Source organism: Anser anser, assembly GCF_964211835.1.
Source record: "Anser anser genome assembly, chromosome: 14".
Taxonomy (NCBI): Eukaryota; Metazoa; Chordata; class Aves; order Anseriformes; family Anatidae; genus Anser; species Anser anser.
Window position 1 is genome coordinate 7,900,384 of NC_139735.1, and position 15,969 is coordinate 7,916,352.

General features: G+C 40.0%; 1 protein-coding gene across 16 annotated transcripts in view; it reads left to right on the forward strand.

Annotated features, from left to right (window-relative positions):
* The window catches only part of SGCD (sarcoglycan delta), a 526,559-nt gene that overhangs the window by 461,738 nt on the left and 48,852 nt on the right, over nt 1-15,969 (forward strand). For all 16 annotated transcript variants that reach the window (XM_083798647.1, XM_083798649.1, XM_083798652.1 and 13 more), the window contains 2 exons: nt 5,080-5,167; nt 7,543-7,662. In XM_083798647.1, the coding sequence (XP_083654773.1) occupies nt 5,080-5,167; nt 7,543-7,662 (208 nt within the window). The remainder of the gene's footprint in view (nt 1-5,079; nt 5,168-7,542; nt 7,663-15,969) is intronic.

The window sequence follows — 15,969 nt, forward strand, 5'->3', positions numbered from 1 at the left end:
TGGGCTGTCTGGTTGCTCTCCAGAAAACAAGCTTTTGCCCTCTAACAGTCCAGCTGTGTACAGAGCACTGGGTTTCCCTTCTGTATGTCAGTGAGACGTGTAGATGAGCAGGAAAATGGTGCTCTGAGTGTCTTCTCCAGACTGTTCTTTGCCAGGCTGGATTACACTTTAATATTTTAATTTTTCCCATTACTTTTTTCAAGCCTGAAGGAAATTCACCATTTTCACAAGCTTCATGTCCACTTACCTTGCAGACTCTTTGAATCCATAAGATCAAATCAAAGCTATTGCTTTTAACTGTCCAAAATACGCAGGCATTGGCTGTGATGCATTATTTTAAAATCGCCAGTTAAAATTTAGAAAGATTTCCACATATTTTTAATATTTCCCTAAAACAATCTAAGGACTTCTGTTAAAGTATTGACTTTTCTTAAAGACAGCACTGGTTGGGATTGCTTCAGCTCCAAATTCGGGTTGTCAGTCAAAGTACTTTTTCTGTTTTGGTCTCTGATCTACGACTTTTTAGCATCTCTTCCAGAGTTAGCCAAAAAAAAACACCTAGTGAGCTGTTAGGGCTTGTTTCGCCATGTGTTTAGCCTAGCAAACAAGCAGTCAATACCTTTTGCAGTCTTCTGTGTTTTACTGAATACCTCACTGCTTAGTGGGAAAACAAGCTACGCTATTTTGACAATAATTTGCACTTTACAAGATCCTTTATTCTGCAGTGTATGTCCAACATCTTAATCTATTGAATAGCTGTGGTGACTTCTGCCTGCAAATATTTGCATTATTGTTGGGTCTGCTAATGAAGGGCTGGAGTAATGGGCAGAATGATGTGTTTACTACGTAGGATTTTCTGCAGAGGTGGATAGTAGATTTATGGTGGGCTGGAAATGGATAACCAACCTAAAGAGTCCCTAAAAGATCCCAGCCTTAGCTTTTCCCCAGAAATGGAACCCAGTGCAGGTGGAATCCTCTGTCAGCCTTCTGCAAGGAAAATGCTTGAAATAAGCCAGAAGCAAACAGGAAGACATGCAGAAGGGAAAAAAAATACATATATATATATATATCCTATTCCCATCTGTGTCTCTAGCTCAGTTTCTTCAGCCAAATGAACGATGTGACCAGTGGAAAGAAACAGTAATGTAAAATAGCATCAGAAAGGAATGACTGCTGATTTAATTTGCAGTCACACAGGAGGGTAAATAGGAGGCAGCGGTGCAGTGCAGTGCTATGGGATGGCTAAAATGGACATGAACTACAACTCTGCTAACTTGCCACAGCACTGAAGTTAACAGATGGCCATGGTAAAGGGATTAAAGTTTCAACAACCAAATCTGGGCATAAAGAGCATGTCAGAGCCAGCAACTGGCTGGGAGCAGCCCATGTCTGGGCTAAGGAAAGGTGCAGAGAAACCTTGCTGTACTATTTGTGATTGAGGGGAAGAAGAACAAATGACAGAGATTTCTCGGCACATCAGATAGCATGCAAGCAGTGAAATATGTTGGATTATTGTGTGATCAGAGATATCAGATTTATTTTATCTAAAATGTGCTTTTCTGAAGAATGGGATGGAACCTCTTTTAGACAAACTGGTAGACAAACAGAAAAAGATTATTTTCTCTACTTTTCTGAACCCAAAAGAATGCTAAATCCAGTTTTCAGTTCACTTCAATTTTCTTTGCATCACGTCCAAGAATAAAATATATATAATTTCTTTGACATTATTTATCTGGAAAGATTGTAAACTGGATTGTTACATATTATACTTCAGAAACGCACTATGTCTCATACTTGCAGTCTTAAAATTATAATGAGTCTTGTTTTTTTATTACATGCTAATATTCTAACTTTAGGTCTATAAAGTTTGTGAGAATATTACTTCACTGCACGTAATTATTTTTATCGTGGTGATGATGCCATGTTGATATCTAGATTTCCATTTGCTCAAGCACATCAGCATACTTAATTTTGTGTCATGATAACATGAAATGCTAGGAGAATTGAAAGGTTTCCACTTTTCAGTTATAATTTCTAACCTCTCTAAGAATATTTTAATGTGTTTTTTTTTTCCTGTGTGATTGAAGGAAATTGGCATCATCACTAAGCTTGCAACAGGGGACTGTTTTTTAAATGTTCAGTGTGTAAAATATGTCAGTGTTGTTATCTTTGTAAACAGAAGATGATGGACACAAAGTCTGCACAATTTTCAGCAGAAGGGAGTAATTTTTTTTTTAGCTCTTTTTCATTTCTTAATGGAAGAAGAATTATGGAAATGAGAGCGGGCATTGCATTAAGTGCTTGAAATGTTCCTTCCCTGCAGACCAATAAAAACATAACTCTTCCATTAGAGAAATTTAGTTTTTTGAAGGCTGCATGAATCTGAGCTCTGAATCAGTGAATGAGATGACTGTGCTAGGATAAGCGTTTCAAGTTCTGATTATGTATTTTAAGTCTTCCGTAGGTGGATGCCAGCTCTTAGCTTGTCTTGTAAGACTTCTTTGGAGCAACTTTTTCTGCAACTCTTTTTATATCGGTTACTTGGCTTATCTTGCACTACTTCTGTAGTGAACCTCCTGTTATGAAGATCAGTAACAGAGTTTCAAAGCCAGTCAGTCATGGGGCTTGAATGATTTTTCCTACCTTAATTTGAACTAGAAGGTTTCCTGGCCTTTTCAAAACGCTCTGTGCTTACATAACTCCATAAACAGAAGTCAAATAGTGCAAGTCAAAAACGTGACCTTTCTGTGCTACATATTGCGTGTTTTTATAGTGGTTATAATCTCATCTGTGGCGATAGTTTATGCAGGTTGTAACTATCTGCCTTTAAAAATATCCTTCATCTGTAAATGTGAAATGAAAACGTAGCAGTAAGCTGCTATCCCTAGGTGTTCAAATTACGTCCCTGGTCAAGGCTGCAGTGAATTAATGCCAGAGGAAGAGGGTCTTCAGGTGAAGGTAATCCTTTTTCTACGCTATGAACCATAAAATGGTAATCAGCGTTAACTCCTAGGTGCTTGGGAAAAGAACACAAAAATGAATAAAAAATAAATAAAAAAAATCATTACCAGTCATTACTATTGCTCTTTACTTATATCTTATGAATAATATTTCAGTTTCAGATACTGTATACATTAAGCTGTCAAACATATCACAGAGGTATAGAAGGATGATTTGTCCTCATTTAGTGTATGAGGAGACAGAGACACCAAGAGCTTCTGAAACTTGCCCAAGGTCTGGAATTCTTTCTTTTTATTATTTTTAGTTTTGCATTATAGTTTAGTTGCAAATAGTCCGAATGAAGCCATGATAGTCTAGCTATAACTGAATGAATAAATCCCATTTCTTCCTTCCTTTTTTCTGAAAGGCTATCTCCTGGGTACATGCAGCACAAATGTTTAAAGCCACAAAAGTAATTACTGTGAATTTTTGTTCACATGTGGGCTTGTTTTGGGTGGTATTTTTATGTTTGTTTTCTGCAAGCACTGCTGCTGGGAACTCTTCACCCATCACTAGAAGTGCTTCTTGAAGCTCCAGTCCATCACAGTGAGTGTATTCCTGTGCTGCTGTTATGCTTTATATGCAGGCAACATAGTCCTTCTGTCATGACCCAGAAAGATCACATTTATACAAATATTTATTATATTCCTTATAAATTCAGGAGGCCGAGAGAACATGCCTGACCTATACACTCCTGAATGTTCATTCCTAATGGAAAGACTTTGAAGCAGTGGGAAGAGACTTTGATGTAAGAAGTGCACAAACATCAAATTTTCATCTCCTTGCTGTTTTTCTTACTGTTGTATCCCCTCTACCAATCCTCTGGCTCAGCTGATTAATCAACTTATTCAGCTGTCTGCTTTAGACATTATGAAGAGATACTGGTAGTGAATTTCCACCTTACACGTTAGACTTTTGGCTGATTTAAGTTGGGGTCATCCTTTGTTTGTGCCTTAGGTGGCTAATGGCCCCTAAGAAAACCACCTGTGTGGACTGGGGCTGCCTGTAGAAAACACAAATTCCCAGGTGTCTTGGACGTGTTTCCACACAGAAGGAGCCAGATGGTTTTCGCTGTGGGTTTCCTTTGGCTTCACTCTGCAGGAGAAATACCTGAGACGGATGGTGCCAGGTAGCTGTATGGCTCCTGTGTTTTAACAGCTGGTCTAGCTTCTTTTTCAGAGTTATATTTAAAGCATAAAAATGAAAAACAGGCAGAAATCTGTGTGGTCAAGTGTGGTGTGGGGAAGGCTTCATGTCTCGTGCATCTCCAGACCTGATGAGATGGGTCTGGTATGAAGCAGTACGTGCTGGCTTCCCAGTCTGGATGGTGGTGGTTGTGAGTGCTGGATGGTTCATAAGTGCTTTGGGACCAAAGGTACTTTCAACATGTTAATAAGGTTTTCTCATTCACAGCTCCCTGGGCACAGTTCACTCACGTGTCCGTGAAGTACTTATACGCAATCACCCATCGTAGTCGTCTCAAGCTGTATGCAGTATTGCAGACTTGACTCTGAAATGCACTGCTGTAATCAGCCTCCCAAAATACCCTGAACTTCAGGACGCTTAGGTCAGGTCCCATATCATCTGCACGTTCTAAATAACAGGTTGGTTGGTTTGTACTGGCAATAAAGCTAACCATCCCTAAAACAAGGCTAGTCTCTAAGATGTTTTCTGAGCCAAAAAGAAGTGTGGAGTATGGTTTCAACCTGGACAATAAAAATTAATGCAGCATCAGGAGTTCACATAAGTATAAGATGTCTCAGAAAACTCCCCTTGTACCAGCGTGCTTGGAGGCAGAGTGGAAGGTTGCAGGAAAGGAAATTTGCCTGTCTTTGGGCATCTTCTGCTGCCCTTTCCAGATAAGCGTATTTTATTCTGGGTTACATCAGTACTGTGCAGCGACGGGACACACACACAAATCAACACACGAGAGTACAAGCATGGTAGCCTGGCACCTCAGTCACATCCCCAGCTTTGCAGTCATTGATGGCAGCCCAGCAGCAGCCAGGTGCCTCGAGCAGGCTGGTCTCGGGCTGCCCACCCCCATCTCACGTGCGTGCTCTCGTGGTCTCGTTCCAGGGCAACCCACTGTACTTCCAGTCTGCCAGAAATGTGACGGTGAACATCCTCAACGAGAAGACTAAAGTCCTTACTCGCCTTGTAACAGGTAAGGAGGGGGAAAGGCTGCGTGGAGTTGTTAAGACGAGATGAAAGAGGGTGTGTTGTGGGATGCTGCGCTGGCTTCCGACAGCTCGCCAGAGGGGAGCCCAGGTGTCTTGTGAAGAACAAATGAAAACTTCGCTCTACTTTGTAGAAACAAAGCTAGAGACATGAAAGCCATGCTGGAGAGGCAGCTGGCTGGTGCTTTCTGATAACGAAGCAGACCATCGTTTTCATTTGAAAGCCAATCCAGAGGCAGAAAGGTTAGTTGTACGACTTCAGGGTCAAGAAGAACATATGCAGGCTGACATTTCTGTCGTAACAGACAGGATTTTCCTGAGAGTCTTTTAACTTGCCTAAGATCTTGGGAACTCTGCTGATTGACTGGGGCTGGGTTCAGACACTCAGCAATTTAGAGCTTTTTATGCTCTTCTTCAGATGAACACTGATGTTTCCAAGCATTAGTGTTTTTGATGGGCAAATGGGTGTTTCATAAATCCCCAGCACACAGCAGCCTTTGAATGGATGCGTATATAATTTGGGTTGAAAGAGTCTAAAATACTAATATATAATATGTATATATGATATAGATAGATATATATTTATTGAGATTAATCTAGGGACTGGGTGAAGTATTGCTCTGTGGCAGAAACAGTAATCCATAAACATGTTGTTTCTATGTGAGACCAAGTTGTTTGGTTTGCTTAAATAACATTTTGGCCTCTAGTCACAGTATTAAATAATTAAATATGCAGCTTCAGTAAGCAGTGATTTAAGTGGCATGCATGAAAATTGCCTGGAGGAAGGAAATAAATTCAACCCCAAGCTCTCAGATTCTCACATTCAGAAGAACTTGTTTAGTTTGCTGGTTCTGCATATATTTTCAAGAGGGTATTTGGTTCCCTTAAGTGCCTCCATTTCACAAGAGCTCAGGAGGACGTAGTCAGTTATGTCTCCTGGCATGATGTTCTGGTCACTGAGCTCATTTCTGCGTTTGGAATGGCTTTGGTTCATGAGTGGATTGAAGGTGTCAGCCCGTCTTGTGTGTGCTGCACTGATGAGTAGGGAGGCAGCTAATTAGTGAGGCACGAATCAAACTTAAAGCTTGAAAGTACTTTATTTTCTCAGAATGGCTGTGGTTTTTTGTTTTGTTTTGTTTTTTATAAGTTTTGCTGCAGAATTAGATGTACAGGGATCTCACCTTTCTGTAGCCCGAACCACACACATGACTCTTTGTGTGCCCTGATGCTAATACAGACGACCTGTGCAGGCAAACACTGTGTATAGATGGAGTTAGGAACTGCCTATAAGAGAAGACTCGCTTTTGAGAAATGAGACCAGTCAGAAGATGGCAGGAGTAAAGCAAAGTCCAGTCACAGCTCTGTGCAGTGCATGATCCGGGGAGCCTGTGGTTTGGACTAGGTTGCACAGGGCAGTTAGATGGCAATTTGTAAGAAGCTTAGCCTAGGTCAGGTAACAGAAGGGCCTGCTCTTTGTGGCCTTTCAGCCACAGACCTGCACAGAATTGCTTGCTTGGGCAGTTGAAGTTTGTCAGGCTCCGCAACAAAATGCTTGCCAGAGGCTTTTCAGCACTGCGCTGCACAGCAGCCTGCAGGAGAAGCAGTGGAATTAAAAGAAGAGCACAGATTTACTCATCTAAAAACTTTCTGAAATGTGAGAGACCCTGCTGTTCATCTGGGCCTGCGCAGGGTTCCCTTCCCTTCATGGCTCATCCTTCTGCAGGGTCAAGATGGAAATCCTCAGCACTTCCCAGGAGTTACCTCCCTGCGGAGGTGGGATCAAGTTCTTAAACTGCAGCTTTAAAGCAAAACACTGGATCCTGTGGTGTTGCTTTTTGTTGTTGTTGTGTTTTTAGTTATTGGATTTTTAATTGCACTGTGCATGACAGCAGTATCATTTTAATACAGGCATATTTAACAGGCATGAAACCAAGAATAATTTGCACTTCAGCAGCAGGAAAATGTACTCACGAAGTTCTGATGCCTCTTACGGTTGTACCAATGCCTTCAAAGTGTGGTTACATTCATTGCTATTTCATGTGTGGATCTGTCTTTTTGTAAAAATTTCCCAGCTATGCCAAACTTAATGGTAAATTTAAGACATGTATAAGCATGAAAAAAAAAAAAAAAAGTTGAAATAGTTGAGGGGTTGTTATTTGGGTAGAAAACAGTGCCCTTTTCTATGGGGAGGTCACCCTCTGAAAAGCACAGACATCCCTGCTTGATGTGTCAGATGCAAGTTGTGCATGCAGAGCTGTTAGAGTAATCTCAGCAAATGGGGTTATTAAATGTATGAAGCTAATGTGTGATTTTCTTACACTTTTTCACTAAAAGCTTATGCTAAATCTCTTCTTCTCTCTAGGTCCCCAAGCAGTGGAAGCACACAGCCAAAAATTTGAGGTGAAAACCCTCTCTGGAAAATTGCTGTTTTCTGCAGATGACAATGAAGTAGTAGTCGGAGCAGAGAGATTGAGAGTTTTAGGTAAAAGATTACTCACTAAATCGCTGTTTTAATATGTACCTCTTCAAATTTTAGAATAGTTTTGCCTGACTTTCCTTCATGCTTGTGGAAAGCTTCATTTGGATACAAAGCCTTTCACTCTCCTTATTGCTTCGAATCTTCCCCGGGGAGATAATGGTCAGGAGTTTCTGTCTGAGGAGTTTCTCAACTTGCACAACATGTTATTTCCTCTGCAGAAAAAAACTCCCCTGGAAGTGGTTTATCTGGAGCAGCTTTAAAACCAGCTTTGAAAACTAAACGACTTTATCTCTTGAGTTTGGGTTGAGGGATAGTGTGGGATCACTGTAAGGATGCTTCCGTTGCTGCAGTCGCTGTCTCTGCACATAGGGAAACCTCAGGCTTTGTATTTTTAATCTCACCAGTTTTCACCAGCTCCTCCTTCATTCTAGAGCAAACACTAAGGTGGAGACCTGCAGTGAAAATGTAGGTATGAACTAGGATCCCATATGCATTCTTTCTAATCTTTCGTAAACCTGATGTGAGACCATGTTGATCATCTCTAAGCCATCTCCAGCAATGCTTATGGGTATGCTTAAATGTCCCATGCATGGGATGAGAAACACACGTTACCTGTGACGTGGCCTCCCCATCTTCCTTTCAAGACAGACAGGGCAGCTTGAACACTTCTTTTCCTATGCTGGATCTGCTTCCCCAGCTGTCCTGCCTGCTAGGCTTTACATTGGTAGCTCCTCATAGAAAATGGGGATACACTTCGGGTTTGAGAGTGGGATTGTTTATAATTTGTTTTGATTTTTTTTTTTTAATTAGAGGAAAGAAAGAGTTCCAGTAATTGTAGAATTTTAAAATGCATTTGAGAGGTCTGTGAAATTACCTCATAGGAACTTGAATTCTGTTGCTCTCTAGTTCAATCCAAGCTCTTTAATTAGTCTGAGATTTACTCATGAATATTTTCACATAGGACCAGACTGGGTAAGCTCAATATTGTTCGAAGTTAGTCACATCACAGAGCCACTGGACTCAGGACGCACTGATGCCTGTTTTGCAGTGGCTTGATTTGTATGCATCTTTCACTCCATATTGTTCCTTATTTCTCTAGTAAGCTCCTGAAAACAGAGAAATCAATGAAGGAGCTTAAAATGATATATTTTAAATTATTGTTATTTACTCTATATTACATACGGTATTGTTAGTATACTATATGTAATATAAAGGAGCTTAAAATGAGGGCCTCAGGGTCTAAGCATCACGAATGAGACTTTGTATCCAACCCTTAACATTTTTTGTTACCCAATGTGCTGCTCTAGATGGTTTCCTGTTTGTGGAAAGGCCAAGTGTGGCTCTTTTGAATTGTAAGTCAGTCAGTACATACTGGACCAGTTCAGTCGTTGGGTATACCAAAATTAGATGAGTTTTATTGGATAAATGGTGAACTTCAAAAAATTACCAGTATCTTTTTTTAGTAGAAAACTTTGAAAAGGACCATTCAAAGTATTTCAGGGATGGGGAGCATTCGTCACAATCCGTGTTCTACTACAAATCTCCCTTCACACTGCACCCTTCATAACTCTTTAATCATATGATTAATCATATGATTAAAGACTATATAGTCTTTGTGCAGGGTAGACGAGTTCAGAAAGCAACTATTTTAAGTGTTTTCCTGGAAACCTTAAAATGAGAGAGATTTATATCATTGATTCTTTGAAAAACAAAACCAAACTTTTATTTACAAATTACAAGTACTCCTTTTCAGATTACAAACTTACAAAAATGTTCCTTTTTATTTGCTTTCTGCTTTGGAGAAACCATCAATTATTTTTAATAGTTATTTTGAATTTCTGCCTTGTTTTAGTCTCCAGAATAAACAGCATCAAAAATATTGCTAACCACTGTAGTGCACTTTCATTTTTATTTTGCAACTGTGTGTTTCTTAGGGTTTCTTTGGCTTTTGCAGAGCTATCAGAAAAGAAAAGGTAGAATGATATCGCAGATTATGTTACATGGTGAATATTTCAATGACCTTGAGCTGAAATGCTTTCAGAGTTCATGCTTGGCTTTGTTTTTCTCCAGCTTTGCTTCCCCGATCTAATTATATCTCCAAAAGTGGTTGCCATGGCTGTTTGCCATGCTGGGAAGTATTATACCATATGTTCATATTTCTTCCAGTGTTTTTGTCTGCACTTGAGGCTAGTCCAACTTGTAGTACACAGACAAATTCCTTTGATCATTTTTCTGGTGTTTGGGATCTCAGGTGCTGCCGGTATGTGTCTGCTGACACCTATCTACACTATGTAAATAATCTCAACTTGTTCTTGTTATTGCTGAACACGTACTTGTTACAGAAAGAAGTGTGTGTCTGCAATCTGGCATGAAAGTCATCTCACAGAGGTTAGAGCAGCAGTTATTGGACCTGTGGCTAGCTTTTAATCTTGTTAACGATAATTACTTTTTTCTTTGTATGCTCTTCAAAGTTGATTCTGAAAGTTTGTTCTACAAAGTGATGCTGAAGCTTTGACGTGAGACAAGAGTTGCTGTCTTTTTCTGAAATAGACTCTGTTTTGGGTAGCTAAAGGAATTTTCAACATTAGCAAGGCATTAAAATAGGAGGAATATACAGAATTATGGGTAACAAACATACAAGTAGGACATACGTTGCATTTGATGGGGCTTCAAAAATTGCATTGTATGGGTGGTGCAGATTACCAAAAAAAAAAGTGCTTTTTATTTTAATTCCTTTTGGAGGGGGTATTTCTGAATTTTAACCACTAAAGGACACAGAAAGACAGAGCTGATCTCTGCTCTGCCTGCATGATACAGTTGGGAGTACTTCAGTGATTGTGTTTGATTTAGTGAATCCCATCAAAGCTGTCATCATAGATGAGATTGGAGGACAACAGGAACTTCTGTTTGAGCACAAGTGCAGCTCTCTGAGCCCTTTGACCATGGTCAGCTCTGATAATATCTACATAAGCTTTTCCAGACACAAGCACAAGTTCCCTCTGCCCCACTCAAAGCCAAGCGGGAGCTCAGCAGCTGTCCAGATGACTCAGAAGGAGCTCGTGTTTGCCCATAAAAAGTCATGTAGTAACTGAGTCTTTTGCGAAATCTGGCCTGCCCTTTTTATTCCAAGCTCATTTGCCAGTGCCTGCAATTGCCCAGCTGTCTCCTCCACTCTTGTCCAGGGATAGGATGGCAACACATCCTCACTTTTAGCGTTACTTTCTTTTACGGTCCTCACTCCTGTAGCATTTGAGCAACTCGTGATCTTTGAAAAGATACCGCAGTAAATCTCAGAGCAGTTCTCACACCTCTGAACTGCGACTCTGTTTGCTCTTGCAAGGTTTAGATTTTGAAGGCAGACTCTGCTGCCACTCTTCCGACCAGACGGCACCGTGGTGCCGCTCAGCGGTGGTACGTGGCACAAAGTGCCCAAGCGGAGCCCCGAAACCTTCCCTGGGCTCACCTTTGCCATGTTCAGTGGTCTACTTGGGTAAAGACGGAGTAGATGCAAAGCAGTGCCTCACTGGATGTTCCCTGCGGGCTCATAAACACATACGGTCTGCATTATGGGAGATGAATGAGCTGGTCCTAATTGAATTCGCATGTGGTTCGTCATACGGCGGTTCCCCTTCCCTCCGCCTCCCTCCTGTCAGAAGTGAAACATGTTCAGATCGTGTGAAAAATGGTTCGTAAGAAATACTCTTTAGTTAAAAGAGCATTAAAAATAACTTTGATATACATTAATTACCAATTTCATTTAATAGCATATTGAACATTATAGCATTTATAAACAAAGGACAATCATAAAGCATTATTCTGACTGTTAATTAGCTCTATTTATTCTCCAGATTAGTTTTTAAATATGCCCTCTAGATGCCACTTGATACTAATTAACAGAGTTACATTATTATCTCTATACAAAAGCATTTTTAATTAAATCTAAAGCAATTTAAATTAGCATGAGTTTTTACAAAAATTAAAATCTGGTCAGATGCTTAATTTAGCCTTATAAGACAACATCTGATGACATGCCAGTGTCAGCTCTCCCAAGGGCCATGACATCTCTTTCGGAGATTATTTTTTGAAGTTTGCTTTCAGGGCAACTTGCCAGGGTACTCTGGTGTTTAATATTTATGATGGATTTATAAACTGATTTTTTAAATACTAAAATTTGTAGGCAATCCACATGCATTACCGTGAGCTGAGCTGAAAACACAAAGGATGTATTCTTACAGGCTTTTGTGTTCCCTGCCTTTGAGTGGTGGAGGATGGTTTGCATGAGAAGTAGGATTGCATGGGTTGGACACTGTCCTGTTGCACATCAACCACACTTTTTAACCATTCCTAAGATTGCCCTTTTTCCTTACGATAAGGATAGGATCAATCACAAAGCCAAAAGGTTCCTTGTCTGTAATAGATGAATGCAAGGATTGTTCCAAAAAATTGATCCCACACTGGATGTTTGGAAAATGTGCTTCACACTTAGACATTTATACCACCATAGCATAGAAATTTGGCTAAGGCCTTTTTCTGTGGCAAACCCTAGCTCAATTAGTTCAGCTTTCATTTTTCCAGGCTCTGAACCTGGTCTTTCTGCATGTGAAGCATGTGAGTGCTGGCCTCTGGGGAGACTTTCAGAAACATTAGTTTGAGAGTGTTTTTTATTCTAGTTTCTCTTCAGCTGCCTGGGAATGCACCTGAAAAGGGGAGTCCGCTGTTGAAATGTTATTGCAAATTTATCAGTAAGTTTGGAGTAATTGATTGTGAGGCATGTTTCTAGCATTTTATTTATGAGAGCTATATATTAAGAACTGTAGAGGTTTCAGTGGAGAAACATCACCAGTTAAAGCCACATAGCCCAAGCTTATTATTGAAGAGTTCACTGCATGACTGTCCTATAGAAAGATCTATTTAAATGGGAGGCTTTGGGTTGGGGTTTTCTGTTGTTCGGGGTGAGACGGTAACTTGTTCTGTGTCTGCTGCACCTTCTGCTCACAAGTGCTGGGTTTTAGTACCCATGCAAGGGTTAAAAAAAAATGTAATGTCCTTAACATTCTTGATTTGGACAGAAGGAGAACACCACTTATGAATGTGGTAACACATGTGTCTGTGCAAACTGGCCCAGCTGTCTTAAAAGCTTTGCATCCACAGACATTTTTAGGGAGAATTGTACTAGCTTGATCTGGGAGGAATAAGAGAAATCTTGCAGAAGTGCTGTTGCAATGCCATCCTTGTTAAAGAACTCTGTTCATATTTCCTTAATATTACAATTTTAGTAGCTTCTTGGCATGTCCTTTCTAGCTTGTGTTTGCTGCAATATTTACAGCAGAGTAACTTTAATGAGTACAAGAGCAGTTATATTTCATGAAAACAAACTGCAAGGCTATTTGACTGGCACCAGTCATTCTGGAAGGTGGTGTAAACTAGAAATTTAACAACTTCCAGGAATTACCACCCATTTTTGCTGCCTGCACCCTTCTTCAGAAATGATTGTTTATGGGTCAGGACATGCACAGTTGCCTTTACAGCAGCCATTATGGTTGCAAAATGGTATTTTGCAGATTTGTTTATTGCAGACTGAGGAACTTTTGTAGCCAAATGTTGAAATCAGACCTGAGCCAAAGAGGAAGCAGAGCTTTCTGGCTTCACCATTGTGTCTGCTGCAACTTTGTGCCTGGGGATAAATGGCGAGCTTGAATCTTTGTGTTGTGGATTTTGTACATTTTCCTGAAAAAAAAAAAAAAAACATGTCCTTTCTACAGGCTTGTAGGTGGCTGTTTCAGGAGAAACAGTGATACGATATTCATTTTTTTGCAGATTGAAATATTTTACGACTGTTATTTTTTCCTGTGCAAAAGCAGCTGACAGGCAGTTGCATCTTGCAACCGACTCAAAGCTGGCTTGGTGCAGCCGAAACATGGCTGTGGCACCGTGCTGTGCTTCTGGAAGCAAACACGGTACCATCAGCCCTGTGTCAGAGGCCTTTCCCAGTTCATCCAGTTGCAAATGAGCTCCTGCTTGCTCGGGCTGCTTCAAAGGCACCTGGACACAGCAGTTGCTCCAGAGCTCCCTTCTGTGCTCTTGGCAAGAGAAACAAGTGTGTCGTGACCGTATTAGCCATGCTGCTCGCGAGGTTTGGACAGGCATTTGACCTTTTGCTGAAGATGTATGAACTTCTTTAGGAAGCGGTTATGAACACTCCCTATTCACTCTCTGTAGGTAATTAAGCAGTAATACTAATGCAGTCCTGGAATAATTGCCAAGCTGTCATGTAGTCATTGGTCCTACGGAAAAGGGACAGAGAATAAAATGATGAAACTAGGGAAAGATGCTGACAAATGCAGGTGAAAGATTCCAGCACAGGCACTACCAAGACTGGAAACAACCGTCTGTAGCATTCAGACATGGCAGCGGAGTTTCATCAAATTTCTTTGTACTCATTGCATTGCTGTGTTGCTGAAAAAAAAATCTTGTTTAGCAAAAGTAAGGAGCAGCAAGAAAAAATAATGTTTTCTGTCAGTGATTAAAACCACAAGAAAATTCTTCTTTGCTCTCAGTTAGGAATTGTGCTGTTGCTGTATCAAACTAAAAGTCAGGCATGAGAAAGTGATTTAATCTGTAATCAGAAGTGACAGAGAAAGGATTCAAAAACCTTACAGAAAAAAAAGAAAAACTGATTTGGTGAACTGGGTTGTTTGTTCCCCCCAGAGATTGGGATGGACTTTTAGGATTCTTTAAGAAAAAAAAAAAAACTCTTTCTCCCATTGTATTACAGAAGAAATTAAAATGACCAGATCTTGAACAAACATGCTATTCTCGAATGAATACTTCAGAACCCTTTGCTGCCTTGAGGGCAATAGGTATATGTAGGTATATCTGTTGTCCATTCCTTTTAATGGTGAATTCAAATAACATCGCCCTTCTTCTACAAAATCCACTTATCCAGATTGTAAACTTGTCTTTTGTTGGAGAGAACAATGTGTGTCAGGAGGGAGATATACCAAGAAGGTTTTTTTGCGTGTTTGCTTTTACTTCAAAGTACATCCCAGGCAAAAAGGCTAGAATTTATGTAAAGTGTATAGGCTTCTAGTCCAAGCTGAAATGTGTGTTCAGATTGTGTTACCTTAATCCTGTTTAAGGAAAAAGAAGAATCATCCACCATCAGATTAATATTGATTAAATGTCACAAGGATTATGAAAGAAGCATACTGTACACTTACCAAGCACTGAAATCAAGTTTAAAAGTGTGGCAGATTTATGTTTTATTTCCTAAGTGTCTTCCCCAGCCTTCACAACCCTGACCTGTTTGAAGCAGAAAGAATATTCTCCTTGATAAATTTCCACTGGGTATTCCCACTTCAGGTGCTCTCCTGAGTTTCTTTGCAACATTACACAAGAATGCCAAGAACAGCTTCAAAGGAATTCAGTGATGACATTGCTATTGTTGAGCTGCAGAAAGTGTTGAAAGACCCCAAAACTACATGAGATGGAAATATCTAGAGGTCAGCATAGGTTGTATCAACTTTTCTTCATATGCATTTTCTCGGTTTGGGTACAAGCCCTTCATTTCTTTTATATTATTCCCTTTGTATTTCTCAGACCATCAACCACTGAAGCTAGGCTATTGAAGTTGAACATGTCTACAGACACATGCATCACTAATGATCTGCATGCTCATCTTAGAGCTTGCTGCTCATCTTATTGTTTGCAAGTTTTCTAGCTTAAAACCAGGCTCCATTTATTTCTTAGGGCTATGAGTCAGATAACTTCTTCTCCTCCACCCAGCAGAGCTGGTGGTGCTGGAGTCACAAGGAGTTCCCATCTGGCATGACTCAACCACAGCCCAATGCACAAGGGTTGATTCACTCCCGGTGTGCATACAGTGCCAAGACAAAAACATGAAGCTTGTATCTTTCAGATATAGATGTGAAAGAGACAAAAAGATATTTGCTAACAGATTCTAAATAATTTATATTGCATTTTTATTAAAAACACACTTGATGCTGTACATGATTCATTATATAGACTCTCCTTAAAAGAACAACTCCCCAACACTTTGACAATGAAGGTATACAGACAGACCTTTGAATAAACCATTTTCATCCTATACTAGAAAGAAATATGAATGAAGCTTTATGTCTTTTATTCAATGCAGTGGCTTAACCTAGCCATGTTATTATTGTTAGGCCCTGAAATAGAATTCATTGATTTCAGATTTGATGGGATTCAAGGGGAGCAACAGCAATTACTATGTTCATCCATTTAAAAACATAAATTAGGGATGAATAAGGCTTTTAAAGCTAGGAATTA